This window comes from Hyla sarda, chromosome 2 (genome assembly GCF_029499605.1).
Source record: "Hyla sarda isolate aHylSar1 chromosome 2, aHylSar1.hap1, whole genome shotgun sequence".
In the NCBI taxonomy this organism is placed as follows: domain Eukaryota; kingdom Metazoa; phylum Chordata; class Amphibia; order Anura; family Hylidae; genus Hyla; species Hyla sarda.
The window spans coordinates 306,409,673-306,433,760 of record NC_079190.1 but is presented as its reverse complement, the minus strand read 5'-3'; the positions used below and the strand labels follow the sequence as shown (position 1 = coordinate 306,433,760).

The window sequence follows — 24,088 nt, the reverse complement described above, 5'->3', positions numbered from 1 at the left end:
TGAGCTAACAAATATAGTAATTTTTTTTTTCAGATATCTGATAGCTCAAAATTCAATTTTTGATCCAAACACCTAATAATTTATAAATGAAAATTGTCAAAGGTGCCTAAACTTTTGCAAACAGCTGCATCTGTTTGGCACAGGGTGACATAGTCCACTATCATGACTTTGAAAATTGGGAAAAGTCCCCAACATTGTGACCTGGGTTGTATTGGTTTGGTTTGTTGTGTCATTATGTTTTATTTTTAAAGAAACTCCATTGTTACTTCCCCTGTGCCACTGTATAATTGGTCCCTTTGTCAGCATACATGACAGACTTGCTTGTTTGTGTGTGTGTGTGTATGTATGTATATATATATATATATATATATATATATATATATATATATATATATAATCTATCTCTCTCTCTCTGCGCGCATATATATATATATATATATATATATATATATATATAATTTGTATATGTTTACCCTGCCAGTGGCAATAAATACTAATAATAAGTTACTTTAACCCCTTCAGGACGGAGCCCATTTTGGCCTTAAGGACCGGAGCGTTTTTTGCACATCTGACCACTGTCACTTTAAACATTAATAACTCTGGAATGCTTTTAGTTATCATTCTGATTCCGAGATTGTTTTTTCGTGACATATTCTACTTTAACATAGTGGTAAATTTTTGTCGATACTTGCATCCTTTCTTGGTGAAAAATCCGTAAATTTGATGAAAAATTTGAAAATTTTGCATTTTTCTAACTTTGAAGCTCTCTGCCTGTAAGGAAAATGGATATTACGAATACATTTTTTTTGGTTCACATATACAATATGTCTACTTTATGTTTGCATCATAAAATTGATGAGTTTTTACTTTTGGAAGACACCAGAGGGCTTCAACGGTCAGCAGCAATTTTCCGATTTTTCACAAAATTTTCAAACTCAGTATTTTTCAGGGACCAGTTCAGGTTTGAAGTGGATTTGAAGGGTCTTCATATTAGAAATACCCCATAAATGACCCCATTATAAAAACTACACCCCCCAAAGTATTCAAAATGACATTCAGTCAGCGTTTTAACCCTTTAGGTGTTTCACACGAATAGCAGCAAAGTGAAGGAGAAAATTCACAATCTTCATTTTTTACACTCACATGTTCTTGTAGACCCAATTTTTGAATTTTTACAAGGGGTAAAAGGACAAAATTTTTACTTGGTTTTTGTAGCCCAATTTCTCTCGAGTAAGGACATACCTCATATGTCTATGTAAAGTGTTCGGCGGGCGCAGTAGAGGGCTCAGAAGGGAAGGAGCGACAAGGGGATTTTGGAGAGTACGTTTTTCTGAAATGGTTTTTGGGGGGCATGTTACCTTTAGGAAGCCCTTATGGTGCCAGAACAGCAAAAAAAAAACACATGGCATACCATTTTGGAAACTAGACCCCTCGGGGAATGTAACATGGGATAAAGTGAACCTTAATACCCCACAGGTGTTTCACGACTTTTGCAAATGTAAAAAAAAAAAATTTTTACCTAAAATGCTTGTTTTCCCCAAAATTTTTTATTTTTAAAAAGGGTAATAGCAGAAAATACCCCTAAAAATTTGAAGCCCAATTTCTCCCGATTCAGAAAACACCCCATATGGGGGTGAAAAGTGCTCTGCTGGCGCACTACAGGTCTCGGAAGAGGAGGAGTCACATTTGGCTTTTTGAACGCAAATTTTTCTCTGGGGGCATGCCCCTATGGTGCCAGGACAGCAAAAAAAAAACCCACATGGCATACCATTTTGGAAACTAGACCCCTCGGGGAACGTAACAAGGGGTTAAGTGAACCTTTATACCCCACAGGTGTTTCACGACTTTTGCATATGTAAAAAAAAAAATTTTTTTTTACCTAAAATGCTTGTTTTCCCCAAAATTTTACATTTTTAAAAAGAAAATACCCCCCAAAATTTGTAACACAATTTCTCCCGAGTACGGCGATACCCCATATGTGACCCTAAACTGTTGCCTTGAAATACGACAGGGCTCCAAAGTGAGAGCGCCATGCGCATTTGAGGCCTGAATTAGGGATTGCATAGGGGTGGACATAGGGGTATTCTACGCCAGTGATTTCCAAACAGGGTGCCTCCAGCTGTTGCAAAACTCCCAGCATGCCTGGACAGTCAACGGCTGTCCGACAATACTGGGAGTTGTTTTGCAACAGCTGGAGGCTCCGTTCTGGAAACAGTGGCGTACCAGACGTTTTTCATTTTTATTGGGGAGGGGAGGGGGGCTGTGTAGGGAAATGTGTATATGTAGTGTTTTTTACTTTTTATTTTATTTTTTGTGTTAGTGTAGTGTAGTGTTTTTAGGGTACAGTCGCACGGGCGGGGGGTTCACAGTAGTTTCTCGCTGGCAATTTGAGCTGCAGCAGAAAGTTTGCGGCAGCTCAAATTTGCAGCCAGATACTTACTGTAATCCTCCGCCCATGTGAGTGTACCCTGTACGTTCACATTGGGGGGGACATCCAGCTGTTGCATAACTACAACTCCCAGCATGCCCGTTGGCTGTCGGTAACTGCTGAGAGTTGCAGTTTTGCAACAACTGTAGGCACACTGGTTATGTATCACTGAGTTTGTGACCTAACTCAGTGTTTCACAACCAGTGTGCCTCCAGCTGTTGCAAAACTACAACTCCCAGCATGTACGGTGCATGGTGTACGGTGACTGCTGAGAGTTGTAGTTTGCAACAGCTGGAGGCACACCGGTCGTGAAACACTGAGTTAGGTTAAAAAAAACTCTGAGTTTCACAACCAGTGTGCCTTCAGCTGTTGCAAAACTACAACTCTCAGCAGTCACCGACAGCCAACGGGCATGCTGGGAGTTGTAGTTATGCAACCGGCAGATGCACCACTACAACTCCCAGCATGCACTTTAGCTGTTTGTGCAAGCTGGGAGTTGTAGTTATACAACAGCTGAAGGTACACTTTTCCATAGAAAGAATGTGCCTCCAGCTGTTGCAAAACCATAAGTCCCAGCATGCCCATAAGGGAATGCTGGGAGTTGTGGTGGTCTGACTCCTGCTGTTGCATAACTACAGCTCCCAGCATGCCCCTTTTGCATGCTGGGAGCTGTTGCTAAGCAACAGCAGGAGGCTGTCACTCACCTCCAACGATCCAGACGCTGCAGGTCAGTCCCGCCGCCGCAGCTGCTCCTGGGGCCCCGATCCCAACAGGGGCGCCGGGGATCGGGGTCCCCAGCACCCGGGGTGCACGTCCCGCACCCGCTCACGTCCTCCAGAAGAGGGGCGGAGCGGGTGCGGGAGTGACACCCGCAGTAGGCGCCCTGATTGGTCGGCCGGTAATCCGGCCGACGAATCAGGGCGATCGTGAGGTGGCACCAGTGCCACCTCACCCCTGCAGGCTCTGGCTGTTCGGGGCCGACAGAGACGGCCCCGAACAGCCAGTAATTCCGGGTCATCGGGTCACTGGAGACCCGATTGAGCCGGAATCGCCGCAGATCGCTGGACTGAATTGTCCAGCGATCTGCGGCGATCGCCGACATGGGGGGGCATAATGACCCCCCTGGGCGATATGCCGGGATGCCTGCTGAACGATTTCAGCAGGCATCCGGCTCCGGTCCCCAACCGGCTAGCGGTGGGGGCCGGAATTCCCACGGGCGTATGGATACGCCCTCGGTCCTTAAGGACTCGGGATGCAGGGCGTATCCATACACCCTATGTCCTGAAGAGGTTAAATTATACAATAAACTACAGGGGTATTTGCCACGGGCAGGTCAAACATACATATACCTGCGGGCTGTTCTAGTACAATTTTCCTGACATTTGTTTAGTTGCATCTCAGAGCAAAAGCCATTGGCCCTGATTTATTATTGTAAACCTGACATGCTTTGTCTGGATGTGCACCAGAAATTCTATCTGAGCTAGAATTTGCGCTGGAATTGAAGAAAAAAAACAAAACTCCATTTTACATAGAAAACCCGAAAATGGGGCATGGCCATTGGGAAAAGGGGGCATGTTCCCGACATTGTCAGAAAAACCCATCATATTTACTAAGGATTCCACAGAAAATTTGGTGGATTTGAGCTGAGGAAAACCCTACAGATCAGAGCATGTGTGTAAAAAAAAAAAAAAAAAAAAAAAACAATGTTGGGAAACCATAGTAAATACTGTCGAAAAATGTTTTAGGGAGTTAAAATCTACAATGAAAACTACTCCTTCTTAGTAAATCAGGGCCATTGTCCGCAGAGAGCTTCATAAGCAGCTTAAGTTTGCAAAAACAAGCATCAAGTCCCCCAAAAGAACGTGAGAAAATGTGTTATGGTCTGTTGAAACAAAGGCTGAACTTTTTGGCCAAATTTCCAAAAGGTGGTGGCAGAATTATGCCTTAGGCCCTGGTTCCAGCTTAGGAAAAACAGCCTTAAGTAAGGGTGAATGAAGAAGCGAAGAAAAAGGCACCGGATGGCGCTGAATCTGTGGTGGTAAAATACAGAACGCAAAGTTCAGATGTAATAGCAAAGCATCAATACTAAAATAAAACAATAAAATGACAATAACTCATTTCAAGGGTAAAATCAGTTTTCCTCAGATTGGCATACATAAAGTGCAGCATGGTCTCTCTCATATACACTAACAAAATGGCTCCTACCCATTAGTGGGGGGAGTTACAAAAAGACACATGTTTTGGAAAGGTCAGGGGGAGGATTTAGAAACAGAATAATACATCCATAAAAATGTATATAACAAACAATAAACGACAATAAAACTATACATGCAGTTTCTAAATATCTGTTGAACATGCTTAAACATACAGTCTGTTTTATATGCTGGAATCACATGCTGCCGGGTGACACATGAACTGGAAGAGCTTAGTGAAAAGGAGGCTGACTGATACAAATGTAAACAGTCATGTGACTGATACAAATGTAAACAAAGAGTCATGTGGCTACTATAAGTAGTAGCCTCAGTTTGGTGTTCATGCATAGTTACATGTAAACAAGGACAATAGAAAGGTGAAGGGAGCTTGTAGATCGCTATAGGGAGAAAAACTATTCTGTAGCGCAAGTCAGCGCTGTCATAGTAGAAAAGTAACCACAGTTTGTACTTTTACTGGATCGCTAATATAAGAAGGGAAGTGCTGTAGCACAGGTCAGTGTTGTCAGAAGGTGCCCTTTGGTATATAACCTTTATAGAGCACCTTCTGGCAACACTGATTTGTGCTACAGCACTTCCCTTTTTATATTAGCGATCCAGTAAAAGTACAAACTGTGGTCACTTTTCTACTATGACAGCGCTGACTTGTGCTACAGCATTGTCTTTCTCCCTATAGCGATCTACAAGCTCCCTTCACCTTTCTATTGTCTTTGTTTACATGTAACTATGAATGAACACCAAACTGAGGCTAATACTTATAGTAGCCACATTACTCTTTGTTTACATTTGTATCAGTCACATGACTTTGTTTACATTTGTATCAGTCACATGACTTTGTTTACATTTGTATCAGTCAGCCTCCTTTCATTAAGCTCTTCCAGTTCATGTGTCACCCGGCAGCATGTGATTCCAGCATATAAAACAGACTGTATATTAAGCATGTTCAACAGATATTTAGAAACTGCATGTATAGTTTTATTTTGTTTGTTGTTTGTTATATACATTTTTATGGATGTTTTATTCTGTTTCTAAATCCTCCCCCTGACCTTTCCAAAACATGTGACTTTTTGTAACTCCACCCAATAATGGGTAGGAGCCATTTTGTTAGTGTATATGAGAGAGACCATGCTGTACTTTATGTATGACAATCTGAGGAAGAGGGATTTTACCCTCAAAACGCGTTATTGCCATTTTGTTTTATTTAAGTATCAATAAAAGGATTGATGCTTTACTATTACATCTGAACTTTGCCTTCTGTATGTGACTACCACAGATTCAGCACCATTCAGTGCCTTTTTCTTAATTTCCTTTGACGGGTCCCTGCCGAGGATAAAAGCATTCGCACTGACGGGCCACAGATCCACGCCTCTACAGTTGTACCACTATATTGGGGTGATACGCATGCACCCAAGGGTGTTGGGTAAGAGACAAACCTACAACTGCTTTCTAACACACCCTTATGCACAGAATTACACGAGGCGCCGTCCTCCTGCCTTTTTTCTTTTTTTTCTATTTTACCACATAAGTCAGGGGGAAGGGAATTATGAACAGTTTTAACTACCAGGCAATTTTCAACCAAAACCTTCAGGTGTTTGTTAGCAAGATGAGGAAGTTCACCTTTCAGCACAACAGCGACCCAAAGCACATATCCAAATCCACAAAAGCATGGCTTTACCAGAGGATGATTAATGTTTTGGTTTAGCCTTAAAGTTGTATTCCATGAAAAAAACTTTTTTTTTTTTCATATCAACTGGCTCCAGAAAGTTAAACTGATTTGTAAATTACTTCTATTAAGATGTTTAATCCTACCAGTACTTATCAGCCGCTGAAGTTGAGTTGTTCTTTTCTGTCTAACGACAGTGCTCTCTGCTGACACATCTGTCTGTCTGAGGGATTGTCCAGAGCAGGAGAGGTTTGCTATGGGGATTTGCTGCTACTCTGGACAGTTCCTGAGACACAGAGGTGTCAGCAGAGAGCACTTTTGTCAGACAGAAAAGAACACAACAACTTCAGCAGCTGATAGTACTGGTAGGATTAAGATATTTTACTAGAAGTAATTTACAAATCTGAGAAGGAATGTATGTATATACCAGAGTCCTCAAGAGCACAGGGGATGTAGTAAAGAGAATAGAGAACATGTGGATCCAGATGATTAAATTAAAATAAATGTATTATGTGGAATAGAAGGTATATAACCGATCACCTAGCAGGGCCTTTGCATCAGGCGAAAGGTATATTCCTAATTGAATAATACTAATACAGGTAAAACAGTAAAATAGCACAAAAAAAAAAATGAATATCCGCTGTAAAAAAAATTAATGAAGATGATGGATTTGCAAAGAGTCTCTCTTGGTTATTAAAGCCTCTTTCAATTAATTTACAAGGACCAAGTCCATCAATCATGAATGATGTACCACAGATATCACAAATGTCAGGAATACCACAAATACCAAAAGCATCACAAAATCTCAATGGTAATAGCTCTGATCGTCAGTGGTAGATCGTGGGAATCACTTCAATTATAAGACCTAAAACTATGTTGCGGTCTTGGATACAGTGTAGCAAATTAGTGTCAGCGATGAATCGCTGTGCACAGCACCACTCACCCTCCTTAGCGAACTTGTACAGCCGCTTCCTGTAAGAGCGATGTCTTGCTTGTATTGCGGTGCCTGTCTGTGTTGCGGTCAGGGTGAGTGGTTTTCCGGGGGACTCCCGAGTGTCCAGGACTGGCACGGAGAGGCGTCCGACCTAGTTGATATACACAATGGATTTTGTGCTTTAAAACAGGGTCAGAAGTGTGACCAAAAAAGCCACTGAAGAAAAAGCCTGTGGCTTTGAAACGCGTCTGACCCTGTTTTAAAGCACAAAATCCATTGTGTATATCACTTCAAAAGACTTTATCCGCTTATTCCCGGCTTGCTACTGCTGGATGCCCGTGGAATTAGGACCACTACAATGTGCGCACTGCTAGTGTATCAATCAGACACACACCTGTTGTCAGCCATTCATTCACAGCCCCGGACGGCAGAGCTCCTGGATACCATCCCACTAGGCCGGACGCCTCTCCAGTCCTGGACACTCGGAGTCCCCCAGAGAACCACTCACCCTGACCGCAACACAGACAGGCACCGCAATACAAGCAAGACATCGCTCTTACAGGACGCGGCTGTACAAGTTCGCTAAGGAGGGTGAGTGGTGCTGTGCACCGCGATTCATCGCTGACACTAATTTGCTACACTGTATCCAAGACCGCAATATAGGTTTAGGTCTTATAATTGAAGTGATTCCCACAATCTACCACTGACGATCAGAGCTATTACCATTGAGACTTTGTGATGCTTTTGGTATTTGTGGTATTCCTGACATTTGTGATATCTGTGGTGCATCATTCATGATTGATGGACTTGGTCCTTGTACATTAATTGAAAGAGGCTTTAATAACCAAAAGAGAATCTTTGCAAATCCACCATCTTCATAAACATTTTTTTACAGCGGATATTCATTTTATAATTTTTTTGTGCTATTTTACTGTTTTACCTGTATTAGTATTATTCAATTAGGCATATACCGGTACCTTTCGCCTTATGCAAGGGCCCTGCTAGGTGATCGGTTATATACCTTCTATTCCACATAATACATTTATTTTAATTTAATCATCTGGATCCACATATTCTCTTTTATCTTTATTACATCCCCTGTGCTCTTGAGGACTCTGGTATATACATACATTCCTTCTCATATTGTTTCAGGCCTATTGGGTGGGGGCATCACCTTTAACCTCGAGCACTTTACCCATATCCTAAGTGAGCTACACATCTAATTTACAAATCTGTTTAACTTTCTGGAGCCAGTTGAAAACATTTTTTTTTTCATGGAATACCCCTTTAATCCAATTGAACATTTGTGGGGTGATCTGAAGAAGGCTGTGGACAGGACAGGAGATGTCCTTTTAATGGTCTATTCACACTTACAGTATTCTGCGCAGATTTGATGCACAGGATTTTCTGCTGGAGATTTCAGTGTAAACTGAATGACTGAACACAGCTTGAAATCCTGCACATCAAATCTGTGCAGAATACTGTATATGTGAAAAAAAACTTAATCTGACAGACTTGGAGAGCTTTTGCATTGACGAGTGGGAAAATATTGCCTAGATGTGCCAATGCTAATAGACAGCTACCCAAAGAAGACTGATTAATGTGCTTTAACAAAGTATTAGTTTAAGGATATGTACATCTATGCAACCCAATTTATGTATATTTTTACTTTCCCGCCAATTTCAGTTTTAGTTGAATTAAGGTTAGTTTCACACGTACAGGATCTGCTGTATACTTTTTTTAATCAATTTTGCTACCCATTGAAGCTATTGGGTAGAAAAATCAGCTGCACAAAATAGGCAACAGAACTTGAACGTGTAAACTAGGGTGTTTCATTTTTTCAAAGATGTGATTTTCATATGACTTTGCTTACGCCCCAAATCTCAGTGATGTAAAAGATATATATGCCAAATTTAGATTGCATAATATTTAGGGGTTGCACACATTGATCACTTATCTCAAACTAGTGAAATTTCTTTTATTCAGTTTCAGGATCCCAGGTGCTCTGCATCAAGCAAGGTGGATGGCAAATGCCATATATGCACTTAAAATTGTCCTCTTCACTAAACAGTTGAATATTCCTCAACGAGAATTGAAAGGAATGAAACGGGTTGCACATTTTGTCAGCCTCATATATGTTCGCTTTTGGCACGGGGCAATTGTAAGTCGATGGGCTCCAAAGAATGATTTGGATATGCTACAGCTTCTGAATATTTACCCAGATGCAGACGTCAAAAAAAGTGCTCTCACAGTTGCTAAGAGATAACTTTGGGATCTGCCAGAAACAAACGTAGGATTGGCTTTTTTGGACAAACTTATTATTCAGGTTGATAAGGAAAATATGACAAAAAATGTTGAAACCAAACCTGCAAAGAAAAAGGAAATTAAATGATTAGAGGGTAAAAACCTACATTTTGAAAAAAGGGTAAAAAGAGGGTAAAAAAATTAGTTCTGAGCCATTTCGTTACTAATAAAACAAAGATGTTCTTTGAATTGTTTGGGATCCACGACGTGGCAGAATACTGCAGTTATTCTCTAAGAAGCCATGTGAACGCTCTTAACGTGGTCAATGATACTGCAGAAAGAGCAATTGCTCTGATAAAAAAGTTTAACGAATCGGTCAGGGACAAACAACAAAAACAATTCTTGTTGAGGGTCGTCGAGTATCACAGCGTCACCAGGCGAACAAAAGAGGGGGATTGCATCGTTCAAAGTTTATTTAATATAACACATGTTTTGCCTATCATACTACCTATTAATCTTAGTGTCTAGTTTTAATATTATTTAAAGTTAGTGATTTTTATTTTTCCCAATAAAAGTAATTAACATAAAAAAATCATATTTTTTGCCAACTTTTACAAAACTGATCAAAGTGTGCAACCTCTATTCTATCTCTATTATCCAATCTTCTTGAAATTTTGTGTATATATAGTGTCTTCTTCAGTGATTTTTGCCCCAATATTTATTTTAAACATCATACAAAATGAGTCAGTTTTCGGGATTTCCCAGGTTACAGTGCATCGATAAGTGACATAAATAGTCATGTAATCAGAGAGATCCTGTCTGCTTCAATAGATTTTGCAAAAGCTGGAGGCAGTCTAGTTTGAAAACACTGGTCTTTTGAATGGATTGCAGCTTATTTGTGTTTCAGTGGGTGGGGAGGCTGATGTGTGGGAGGGAGGAAATTCACTTCATACTTAAAACTATGGGACTTGTAGTTTGAGAATGAAATCCAACAACAAATACCCAGTTCTCCAAAATATTGCCACATCGTTAAGATAATCTAACATAGCCATTTAGCCCCAAGACAAGCGCAGATCCTTCCTAAGCATGTCCGTTACTGTCTGGCAGGTACGTACTAAAATCACCTTGTGGTGGATAAACCCTTTAAAGGAGTTGTGTAGTGAAAAATAACTTATCCCCTATCCTTTTTAGCTCATGTGAAAAAGAAAAATATTGGGCAGCACCAGCATGGTTAGTGTAAAAATCTTAATTTTTACACTAACATGCTGATGTAGCCCCTAACTTTTCCTTTTCATAAGGGTTAAAAGGAGAAAGAGCCCCCCAAAATCTGTGACACATTTTCTCCCGAATATGGTAATACCCTATATGGGGACATAAACTGTTGCATTGAAATACAACAGAGCTCCGTAGTGAGAGAGCACTATGTGAATTTGAGGTCTTAATGAGGGATTAGCGCATGGGCCGACCCAGAAGCAAGCACGGCATTTGCCTTCTCCACCAAAAAATACCCCACGGCAGTGTTTCCCATACAGGGTGCCTCCAGCTGTTGCAAAACTACAACTCCCAAAAGATGGGGTACACATTAATAACGTAACGTGGATGGGGATGAAGGATACAGGTGATGCCCTATCCTAAAATCCCTAGACACAACTCGTTTCACCCCCTACATTCTGGGGGCTCATCAGGGATAAGAGGAAACCACATTCAAGAAGATGAACAAAGTGTACCATCAGATACCATAAAATATTGATATTGATACCTTATTTAAGATGAAAAAAAGATGAAAAAGATAGTCAGTCAGCTGTATGTCAAGTAGATATGTAGATAGCAAGATAAAGTACTCGATAAGAGTGTTATGTTAGTACAATATTAATACAACATTAGTATAATGTTAGAGGAACAAAAGTACAGCTTTGTATCAGTGCCCAAATACACAAGTTTTGGATCAGAGGTGAGTGACCATGAGAACATCCAACTGTAGATATATTCAATCGATAGGGCCACACTGTTAAAAGAAAGGAAAAAACACACATATTTTAGATAGCAACAGGTAAGATCATAATATTCTTCCTAATAGGATGGATTGCATGCGCTTACCCCTATCCTAATTGGGTAATGATGAATGACTCTGGCCTCGTAGGATGGAAGACACCAACTCCTACAAAATAGTTGGAGCATGATAATACATATAAATAAAGGTGCCAGAGAAACAAAAAATGTCGAATATTGATATAAGTGCAAACCATGTGAAAACAAAAGAGGGCTTACCTAGTGAAATTGCACAGGGTAGATAAACGGTGGATGACGGGGTTCTTAGTGGATAGCTATGTAGTGATCATGGCCCCTATTTTTTAGGGAGACCCAATGACCTGAGAGGAAGATGGGTGTAAATAAATAAAGTAAAAACGTTGATGCTAAAATCCCAGTGTATAATACAGAGAAGAAGCCACAGAGAGGTTTCTTACCTAACACTAAGCCTGATGTATGTGTGTGTATGTATATATATATATATATATATATATATATAATATGTGTGTGTGTGAGAACCAGGTTTCCTTTATAGTAGAACCCTGTCAGGGATTCAATGTCCCATAAAGGCACACTGCGGAGCAAGAAAAACCGCAGCTATCAACCACAAAGCGGCCTGTGAGGGTGTAGAATAAACATAAGATAAATGTCATAAGAGAAGATAAGCTGATCTGTTAGATGCCTTGAGCCGATGCAAGCCACGAGGACGCCGTGCATAAGCCTGCAGTGTCCCACGGCTTATAAGCACACAGGCGCTCGTATAGCCATCAGTCCCAGTCTGTGGAACGCATACTGCGCTCCACAGCCATGTAGTTCCTGTATAGGCTTGATGATATGAATACAAGTGCAGACTCCCCTTTAAACCTGACTTTTCAAATGATTGAAATTCTTAAACCGAATATTAGAAGAGGTGATGTAGACAAACAACTACTACAAATGGAAACAAGGTGGATTTACCGCCTCCGGACAGTCACACCTCAGGGACTCAATGACTATTTATCATTTGCTGCCTTCATTTGAAATATGTTTCAGACCAATCTTTGTGTTGTTCTCCCCTGTTCTCTCCATCTGTTCTTCCATCCATTTAAAACTTAAAATAAAACAATCTAAAATAAAATACAAATTAGTGGTGATTCCTTCTAGCCAATATGGACACTATATCTAGTGCCCATTTATAATATCTAAACTATCAAATTGAGTTGCTATAGGTGTCCACTGGGCCAGAATCTATAAGACTGTTTATTTTTTGCCAACATGTGTACAAATTACTTCTGTATCCCTCAATATCTATATTCTTCTTAGTGCCATATGTATATTGTTATTCCCCCATATTATGTAAGTCTTGATGGATTAACGCATACATGCTGTATATTAGACAGGCAGCCTAATTATCTCTGGAACGAAATATGCGTTCCACTCTAACTTAGTTGCCTTTACTGCGCATCAGACATCGATGCCGGTATTTACATCATTACAATAGGTCTGTGGAACGCATAATGGGTTCCACAGTACCAGAGATGCCCTTGCTGCTCATTTGCGCATCTGTGCCCACATCACATGTTGTGGATCGCACCGGACACTAGCGCCGATATCTACATCAGCATAGTAGGAAGTTTGCGGCCTGTGGAGCGCATATTGCTTTCCACAGTACCGAAAATGCCCATGATGCGTTTCTGTGCACTTGTATTCATATCATCAAGCCTATACAGGAACTACATGGCTGTGGAGCGCAGTATGCGTTCCACAGACCGGAACTGATGGCTATACGAGCGCCTGTGTGCTTATAAGCCGTGGGACACTGCAGGCTTATGCACGGCGTCCTCGTGGCTTGCATCGACTCAAGGCATCTAACAGGTCAGCTTATCTTCTCTTATGACATTTATCTTATGTTTATTATCCATCCTCACAGGCCGCTTTGTGGTTGATATCTACGGTTTTTCTTGCTCCGCAGTGTGCCTGACAGGGTTCTACTATAAAGGAAACCTGGTTCTCACCTATATAGTGTTAGGTAAGCGACCTCTCTGTGGCTTCTTCTCTGTATTATACACTGGGGTTATATCATCTAAGGCCAGCATCAATGTTTTTACTTTTTTATTTATTTACACCCATCTTCCTCTCAGGTCATTGGGTCTCCCTAAAAAATAGGCGCCATGATCACTACATAGCTATCCACTAAGAACCCAGTCATCCACCGTTTATCTACCCTGTGCAATTTCACTAGGTAAGCCCTCTTTTGTTTTCACATGGTTTGCACTTATATCAATATTCGACATTTTTTGTTTCTCTGGCACCTTTATTTATATGTATTATCATGCTCCAACTATTTTGTAGGAGTTGGTGTCTTCCATCCTACGAGGCCAGAGTCATTCATCATTACCCAATTAGGATAGGGGTAAGCGCATGCAATCCATCCTATTAGGAAGAATATTATGATCTTACCTGTTGCTATCTAAAATATGTGTGTTTTTTCCTTTCTTTTAACAGTGTGGCCCTATCGATTGAATATATCTACAGTTGGATGTTCTCATGGTCACACACCTCTGATCCAAAACTTGTGTATTTGGGCACTGATACGAAGCTGTACTTTTGTTCCTCTAACATTATACTAATGTATTAATATTGTACTGAGAAAAAGCTAGTAATCATAAAGTAATGCACACCTATTAAGGCATGCCTATTGTGCAGTAATAAACTTACATATATTTTCTATGATATTATGTGGTGGTGTGAATTACTTTGATTACTAGCTTTTTCTTCTTACACTTTGTTGCAATTTTGGTAATCAGTTTTTGCACCCCCAGTACGTAATTTGCTGTGCCCATCTTTTCTTGTGTTGTTTTAATATTGTACTAACATAACACTCTTATCAAGTATTTTATCTTGCTATCTACTTGACATACAGCTGACTCTGACTGACACCGACCCTCTATCTTTTTGTCTATTTATTTCTGTGGGCGCCTATTTCAACTCCTTTATATCTTTTTCCTCTTTTTTTTTTTTTTTTCATCTTAGATAAGGTATCAATATTTTATGGTATCTCATGGTACACTTTGTTCATCTTCTTGAATGTGGTTTCCTCTTATCCCTGATGAGCCCCCAGAATGTAGGCGCATTGGAAAGAGAGGTTTTGCCACTAAATAGTGTATTGTATCACATTTTTGCTTTGTATCCTTTTCCCCATTCCACACTTAGTATTTAGGAGATTATTTGTGTCTAGGGATTTTAGGTTAGGGCATCACCTGTATCCTTCATCCCCATCCCTTCCAAGTTATGTTATTAATGTGTACCCCATCTTTTGTCTATTATCATCTCAGTAAAAGTTAAGTTTTATGTTTTCCTTATTGGTGTTTTTTCTAGTTGGTTATATTATACTTTATATGTTCACCTAGGGCTGTTTATTATATAGAGTCCTGGTTACCCCTAAAATTTGCCAGAAGTGGGTTTATAAAACTACAACTTCCAGCATGCCTGTACAGTCAACTGCTGTCCAGCCATGCGGGGAGTTGTTGTTTTGCATCAGCCGGAGGCTCCATATAGGAAACACTGCCGTACGAGCAGTTTTTTAATTTTATGTTGGGAGGTAACAATGTAAGGGTGTATATGTAGGGATTTTTTTCTTTATTTCATGTAAGTGAAGTGTAGGTGTTTATACTCTACGTACACACGGTTTGCCCTTTGGCTGGGAGTTGTAGTTATGGAACAGCTAGTGGCACATGTTTTGATAACTACCCTTGCCCAGCAAAAGTGAGGTGGCACTGGTGCCACCTCACGATCGCAGGGATTGGTCGGCTGGGACAGTTTGACTGTCCAAGCATGCTGTGAGTTGTAGTTTTGCTTCATGCTTTAGCTGGAGGCACACCACTACAACTCCTAGCATGCTCTTCATGCAACAGCAGATGTCTCACAGGCCTTACCTCCTGCTGCCAGAAGGACCAAATGCCCCACCACCCAAGGTGAATAGGGGTCCCCGCCACAGTCCCGATCTCCCCCCCTCCGTGCACTAACCAGCACCCACTCACTACGTCCAGACTAAGGGCGGAGTGGGTGCAGTCAGTGCCACCCTGCAGCAGGACCTGTGATTGGTCTGCCGGTCCTGGGTGACCAATCACGGAGATCATGGTGCTGTTCAATCACCCTTTTTTTCCGGGTCACCAGTGACCTGATTGGCCCGAAAAAGCTTTGATTCTCTAGTCATGAGGTCTCAGGAGCCCCCTAGGCAATATGCCAGGGTGCTGGTGTTAAATAATGTATGGTGCTGTGCGCTAAGATGCTGTTAGCAGCGCCTTACATTTACAACACATGAAATAAAAAGGATGGAAAAGCGCTCCACTGTGAAGGACAATAGACAAAAGAAGGTGAGCCCCTGATAATAGAGAGACTCACCAGATAATGTTGTGCTATAGAGGCACAACGCTCTAGCAGGCATGTAATCCTTTCGGATGGTTGGGATGGAGACTCCACCTGGATATCCACCTAGGACTGCAGCTTATCCCGCCCTTGGCTAGGTATAGGGAACATGAAGTGAAAAATGTGCACTTTTTGTGGTGCACAGGTAATAGGGATATTACAGCGCTGTCCACAACCAAGGTAAAAAATGAAAGTATTTATTACATGTAATAAATACTTTCATCTTTTACCTTGGTTGTGGACAGTGCTGTAATATCCCTATTACCTGTGCACCACAAAAAGTGCACATTTTTCACTTCATTTACAATCCTACTATACAATCCTACTATAAATATATTTAACAATAAATATCTATAACAAGCAATTAAAAAATATATTGATATTGTTTGTTACAACATTAACCCCTAGATGACATTGGGAATAATGTAACAATGTAATTCTATGGCAATCCCGCCGCTGCCCGTCCTTAACCCTTAAGACGCAGTGATTGGCATTGATCGAGCTGTCTAAGGGGTTAATGACAGACAGCGGCCGGATCACCATATAACTACACCCAATGTTTTCTATCAGTCAAAAGTGGAAGATGCCACTGTTTGGTGCTCATGGGCTAAAGTGGTGCCATGGTCCCCTTACCTGCCTCCCAGGATGTATCAGGGGAGAGCTGAGCTCACTGTTCAGTGCTTTTCAATAGCATAACATTGAACAGTGAATGTGATCTAATAATTGCATGTAGAAGTCACCTATGGACATTTAAAAGTGTAAAATAAATCTAAAATTATATAAAATCACCCTTATTTTCCCAAAACATTTAAAAATAAATGTAAACAAACATATTTGGTATTGATGGATGCGTTATTGTCCGAAGTATAAAATATAATGTTTATGATCCCACACGGTGAACAGTGTAGACATAAGATGTAACCAAAAACCTGCATTCTTGTTTTTTTTTTTTTTATATCAGAAAAAAATAGTTTTCAAAAAGTCACACACAAAAAAAATACTACCAATTAAAACTCCAGGTCAGGGCGCAAAAACACAAGCTGACAAACATCTCTCAAACAGAAATTTGAAAAAGTTATAAGGGTCAGAATGGGAAAATTTTAAGCATACAGATTTTGTTAGAAAAAAGGGACGTGTTTTTTTTATATATAGTATTTCAAGGTGACAAAATTTCATAGCTGAATCTGGCAGAAAAACGTTGCTTTGAAATGCCATTGCAGCAGAATCGCATTGCTTTTAATGGGATTCTGCTGTACTGTCCTTCTGCAGAACGTCAGCCGTGGAAATCTTTGTTCTAGCCTCCGCCAAAAGAATTGTTCACAGGTCCTTAATTTTTTTTTTTTAAGAGAGAAAAATCACATGTACATATCAATTTTGCCTTTGTGTGTTGCACAAGTATATACTTCACCACTCTTTATTCCTTTTTATTTTTCAGTAGTACATATGCATTTGTATTATCTTCATCCCTTCACTATATATTTTAAATTCAAATTATTTATGAACGCAGAAGCGTTTTGACGTTAGTAATAAAATGAAACGCATTGAGGTAAGGGATCTGAATGAGTTCCTTGTCTTTTCACAGTTGTATATTTGACCTACCACATCCCCACCCCACCTTGATTATACTAAATGCAATTTCTTACTACTTTTGTCATAGGCCCGAAATTACATCCAGTCACTGCCATATATGCCGAAGATGAATTTTGAAGATGTTTTTTTGGGCGCCAACCCTCAAGGTGAAAATAAAGCCCCATTAAATCAGATGGTCTAACATTTTTAACATTCACTAAGCTAAGATCCTCTATAGCTTCTAGCGATAACTCAGCACTCTTCCTTTCCACCCTTTCTACAGCTGTGGATCTACTTGAGAAAATGCTTGTTCTGGACACAGACAAGAGGATTACTGCAACAGAGGCTTTAGCCCATGCCTATTTTGCTCAGTACCATGACCCAGATGATGAACCAGTAGCTGACCCTTATGACCAAAGCTTTGAGAGCCGAGAGCTTGATATTGAAGAATGGAAAAGTAAGTGTTTTTATAAAAAAAAAAAATGGTGGTAGCCACTTTGATCTGATCTCTGACTGTGTCCTATTTTTTTTTTTTGTCATGTGTTGATAAATTTTAAATACCTTTTTACAGATTTTTCATCCTTAAAAATAGGTGAATTTTAAATGTATATTATGTTTATAGGATTTTATATAGTGTTTTTTTTTTTACTCATTAGAGCCAGATACAGAAAAATATATTATTTTTCTAATCTGTTTCTATTTTTTGATTGCAGTGATTTTTTTATTTTATTTATTAAGAATTGTGCAATTCTTCTTTTGTGAATGCACTAGATCATGGTTTCCCATGTGCCTTCGGCTTTTGCTAAACTGCATCTTCCAGCATGCCCGGACAGCCTTTGGCCACCCTCCTCTCTACTTATAATGAACCCTGAGATAATAGTGGTGCTCTTACACACAGAACTACTGGCTAACACTTGTGATCCTGATAATTGCAATGGCAATTTCAAGGGAAACCTGTAATAATTCCTAGCATCAGTGGCTTTAGCTAGCGCTTGAAATTCACTGATAATAGCACTCTGCACCTGGACTTGACATGGTTTAAAGGGAACTTCTAAACTCCAGATCATGCCCAGAGTCAAAGCGGTTGTGCTTATCGCAATAGATAAGCCATATCTATCAACCTTTGCTAAGATCAAAGAGGGGCACACTTTGCGGCGCGTGTTGTCTGCAGCAGAAAGCCACAACCTCAACCTTCTTTACATTTTCTCACTGCTCTCTCACATATCATATGAAGACCTTAGTCATACTGAGGCAAATTTCACTCTGTGTAAGCTCTGTGTTTCCGTCAGATGTATTTGCCTAGGGGGGTCCCCAATTTATAGGTCTGACATCTATTATGACATAGAGACCAACATCATGATCTATTAACCTGTTAAGGATGAGGGGCATACAGGTACGCCCTTGCGTCCTGGTTCTTAACACCTTCAGGACACAGGGCGTACAGGTACGCCCTGACGTCCTGGTGCTTAAGGACACAGGGCGTACCTGTGCAAACCCCCTGTCAATTCAGATCAGTGCTTTGCGGCTATTCCGGGTCAATCGGGTCCCCCCGACCCAGAAAAAAAGTGATAGGTGCCGTCCGAGACGACACCTATCACCCTTTAGCAGCAGCAGTGATCGTCCTGTTTCATCGGCCATTATTGGCCGACAAATCGGGACTCCTGCTGTGGGGGTGTCCCGACTGGCACCAGCTCTGCCCCTATTCTGGAGGGAGAGAGCAGGTGCCGAGAGTCTGTACCTGGCGTGAGGCCCCCGATCCCTGGCAGGAGCGGAGTCGGCGGTGGCAGGCAGGCGGATCTGCAGAGCGCAGCAGCAGGGGGTAAGGCTGTGCCTCCTGCTGTTGCTTAGCAATGCACAAAAGGGCATGCCCTTCGGTAGTTTGTGCAAGTTGGGGGTTGTAGTTATGCAAGAGCTGGAGGCACATTTTTTCTATGAAAAAGTGTGCCTCAAGCTGTTGCATAACTTACAAGCCCCATCATGCACAGCCAGCCAAAGGGCATGCTGGGAGTTGTAGTAGTGTGCCTCCAGCTGTAGCATAACTTCAAGTCCCAGCATGACCTTCGGCTTTCAGTGCATGCTGGGACTTGTAGTTTTGCGACAGTTGAAGGCACACTGGTTGCGAAACAGAGTTTGTTACCTAACTCAGTGTTTCGCAACCAGTGTACCTCCAGCTGCTATTAACTTCAACTCCCAGCATGGACTGATAGGCCGTACATGCTGGCAGTTGTAGTTTTGCAACATCTGGAGGCACACTGCTTGTGAAACACTGAGTTAGGTAACAATCTCTGTGTTTTGCAACCAGTGTGCCTCCAGCTGTTGCATAGCTATAACTTCCAGCATGCTTGGACAGCCAAAGGGCATGCTGGGAGCTGTAGTTTTGGAGGCTTTTTCTCCTTTTATCCCTTATTTGGGGTCTACACCAGCATGTTATTGTAATACATTTTTATTACACTAACATGCGCCCCATACTTTTCATTTTCACAAGAGGTAAAATTAAAAAAAAAAAAAAAATTTGTAAGGCAATTTCTCTATGGAAATACCCAACATGCGGACGTAAAATGCTCTGCAGGCGCACAACAGGGCTCAGGCGTGAGAGCAAGCTATGTACATTTGAGTCCTAAATTGGTGATTTGCACAAGGGTTGCTCATTTTACAACGGTTCTGACATAAACGCAAAAAAATACCCACACGTTACCCCATTTTGGAAACTACACCCCTCAAGGGGTATAGTGAGCCTTATCACCCCACAGGTGCTTGACGAATTTTCATTAAAGTTGGTTGTGAAAATGAAAAAAAAATTTCACTAAAATGCTCGTGTTACCTTACATTTTTCATTTTCACAAGGGAATGTAGGCCCCCCAAAATTTATAACCCCATTTCTTCCAAGCATGGAAATACCCCATATGGGGATGTAAAGTGCTCTGTAGGCACACTACAATGCTCAGAATAGAAGGAGCTCCATTTGGCTTTTGGGGAGAGAATGTGTCCGGAATTGAAGGCCATGTGCGTTTACAAAGCCCCCATGGTGCCAGAACTGTGGACCCCCAAAATTTGTAACCCCATTTCTGGAAATACCCCATATGTGGATGTAAAATGCTCTGCGAGCGAACTACAATGTTCAGAAGAGGAGGAGCGCCATTGAGCTTTTCGAGGGAGAATTTGTTTGGAATGGAAGTCAGGGGCCATGTGCGATTAACAAAGCCCCCATGGTGTCAGAAGTGTGGACCCCCATGTGACCCCATTTTGGAAACTACACCCCTCACGGAATGTAACAAGGGGTGCAGTGAGCATTTACACCCCCCACTGGTGTTTGACAGATCTGTGGGCTGTGCAAATGAAAATTTTTATTTTTCAAGCACCAGTGGGGGTGTAAATGCTCACTGCACCCCTTGTTACATTCCGTGAGAGGTGTAGTTTCCAAAATGGGGTCATATGTGGGGTCATATGTCCACTGTTCTTACACCATTGAGGCTTTGTTAAACGCACATGGCCCCTGACTTCCATTCCAAACAAATTCTCTCTCGAAAAGCTCAATGGCGCTCCCCCTCTTCTGAGCATTTTAGTTCGCTCGCAGAGCATTTTACATCCACTTATGGGGTACTTCAAGAAATGGGGTTGCAAATTTTGGGAGGCTTTTTCACCTATAGAAGCGCTGTGGGGGGCACATAACGCTATATGTCTGCACCCCCAGCGCTTCTATATACATTTGCCAGCGCTGAGCTATGAATGAAAGGTATTTCTATTAGCAGCGCATAGTGCTGGCTGCCGGCACTATATGTGCTGCTAATTTTAATATACCTTTCATTCATAGCGCAGCGCCGGCAAATGTATATAGAAGCACTGGGGGGTGCAGACATATAGCGTTATCTGCCCCCCACAGCGCTTCTATATACATATGCCGCCACTGTGCTATGAATGAAAAGTATCAGCCGACCGATGCTGCTGCTGGAATGCTTTTCATTCATAGCGCAGCCCGGCATATGTATATAGATGGCAGCCTGCGACAGTACATTATACATGCGCTGCGGGGGGGTTACTTGCGCCAGCAGGGGGGGGTATACATTTATTAATGCGCTGGCGGGGGTCATATATTTTATTAATGCGCTGTGGGGGGCTAGATATATAGGCTATATGTCTCTCTCGCTATATATCTTGCCCGCCCCCCACAGCGCTTTTAATATAGATATGGCCCCTGCTACTCACAATGTTCATTTTTACATCTTCCGCTGGGAACCCTGATTGGCTCCTCGGTACCGGCCATTCAGGGCTCCCCCATGGGATTTAAAATGAAAGTTAAAACACACGATACATCGCAGAGTTTCGGAGCATACCGCCTGCTCCCCTGCTTAATATCTTCAGATCGCATCGGGTCTCAGAAGTGAGACCCGGTGCTATCAAACCCTCAGCCTCTGTACTACAACCCCACTCAAGGAACAGACTCTGTTCCATGATGGGGGTAGTAGTACAAACACTAATGTAGCCTCCCCAGCTGTCTGCAGACTCCCGCAGCCAGGGAATTACTACTCCCATCATGGAAACAAGTCTGTTTCATGATGGGAGTAGTAGTAGTCCCGGCTGTGGGAGTCTGTAGGCAGAGGTGTTATGGCCATACATGAGGGATGTTATAACGGGTCTTAACGGATGATTATTTATTCACACAGAAAACGGACATTTAATATCGGATGAATGCTCATAGTGTGAAAGAAGCCTAAGTGAATAGACATAGCCCATAACATAACCTAAGCTTCTTTTCTGCTCGCCTAATGTAACCGCTGTCGTATATGAAAGATAATGACTAAAAGCGCTGAAAGACTATAACCCCAACTGGAGTACAGTCACTGGAGTACTGAAAAGAAAACTGATAAGGTAGCGTAGTTAAATACTAGCTTACCTAATGTGAGTGCTGCTGTATGTTCTCGAAGTACGATCAAGTAGATAGATTGGTAACATTTACCAGTGACGTGCCAACTAAAAGTGAAACGCTAAATTATAACAATGTATATGACAACCTACTAATATTAAGGTTCATGAGAGATACCAACTTGAAATAAACAGAACTCCATTAGTGACTATGCAGAACACACATATAAACCTTGCACAGATTCTATGAACTAAGACAGAAATGCCAACCATGACAACATGATCTACAAAGAAATAATAATGAAACCAATGTGTTGAAACTGCCCTACGTACCGTAAGTACTTGAAGTATAAGCAACGTCGTGATAAGAAGCAGTACTTCAAAAAGGAAGGAAAATGGACACCCGCTTACAATGACGGTCAAATGGAACTGTAACAACTGACAACCATTACCTCATATACTGAGATATAACAGAAAAACCTTTCCTACCCTGTTTTGGAGACTTGTACTGATTATCACCGTGGGTGGGAACGGTACCATCATCGGTGCAGTTTTTTTTTTTTTTTATACTTATTATATTGCCCCTAAAGCACCAGGAAGTGTACTACCCACACCTGGCATGATACACTAAATAATAATGTCCAACATGACCATATGAAGTGTATGAAAGCAGGAGTAATGTCAAATACATTATTTTTTTTTTTTTTGCAAAATAAATACAGCCATGTTGATGCAACTAATAGTGTATTCTCCCACAGATGTAGGTGTAAATAACCTGTAACAAAAACTGCTCCCTATGAACATCAAATCGCTATATATCTAAACATTATGCAAACAGCCGAACACTGGTACCATAGCAAAGCTTCATGCTAACTGCAGTTTCAGAACGAAAGTACAAGGAAGTGGAAATGCACCGTGCCCCACGCTGGGCTATATGCAATTGAAAATACCGTCCTCAGCATGCTGCGCCCTTCCACAACAACTAACGTCCTCAGATGTGTGCCACTATTCTTAATAAACCAAGCCGACAGAAATATGTAACGCGTGGTCATTTAGATAGGGTCAGTGCCGAGTCACGTGACTCAACCCGGGGCATTGCCAGAACAGATGCGCACTATAACGAAAGCTCAGCGTTTGGCGATACTGGCTAAGACTTGCTGCAACCTGCAGTCCTGTGAGACATTCCCCCTGCCTTTCCACTGTAACCCACGCTGCCCTGAACTTCAGAATCCCTCCTACCTGATCCTACGAGCGTGCTCCAGGTCCTGGAGTGAAAATACTAATCAGACTTGTAGGTGCGCGACTTGATGGATCCGGTCAGCTTACTGACCCCGTGGTACAAAGAACCCGCGGTGCAAGGCTGAAGTCGTCCGCAGAGCCTCCATGTCACATTCTCCCCCCCCCATGTCACATTCTCCCCCCCCATGTCACATTCTCCCCCCCCATGTCACATTCTCCCCCCCCCATGTCACATTCTCCCCCCCCATGTCACATTCTCCCCCCCATGTCACATTCTCCCCCCCATGTCACATTCTCCCCCCCATTTGACATTCTCCCCCCCATTTGACATTCTCCCCCCCCATTTGACATTCTCCCCCCCCCATTTGACATTCTCCCCCCCCATTTGACATTCTCCCCCCCCCCATTTGACATTCTCCCCCCCCATTTGACATTCTCCCCCCATGTCACATTCTCCCCCCATGTCACATTCTCCCCCCCCGTGTCACATTCTCCCCCCCCCCGTG

General features: G+C 41.7%; 1 protein-coding gene and 1 long non-coding RNA gene across 3 annotated transcripts in view; both read left to right on the top strand.

Annotated features, from left to right (window-relative positions):
- Positions 1-24,088, top strand: part of LOC130356316 (mitogen-activated protein kinase 14) — a 174,012-nt gene that overhangs the window by 140,810 nt on the left and 9,114 nt on the right. For both annotated transcript variants that reach the window (XM_056557639.1, XM_056557638.1), the window contains exons 10-11: positions 17,572-17,650; positions 17,767-17,940. In XM_056557639.1, the coding sequence (XP_056413614.1) occupies positions 17,572-17,650; positions 17,767-17,940 (253 nt within the window). The remainder of the gene's footprint in view (positions 1-17,571; positions 17,651-17,766; positions 17,941-24,088) is intronic.
- On the top strand, positions 13,412-15,996 carry LOC130356317 (uncharacterized). The gene is made up of 4 exons (XR_008888848.1): positions 13,412-13,515; positions 13,628-13,728; positions 13,839-13,899; positions 13,992-15,996. It is a non-coding gene; the product is annotated as an uncharacterized LOC130356317 (long non-coding RNA).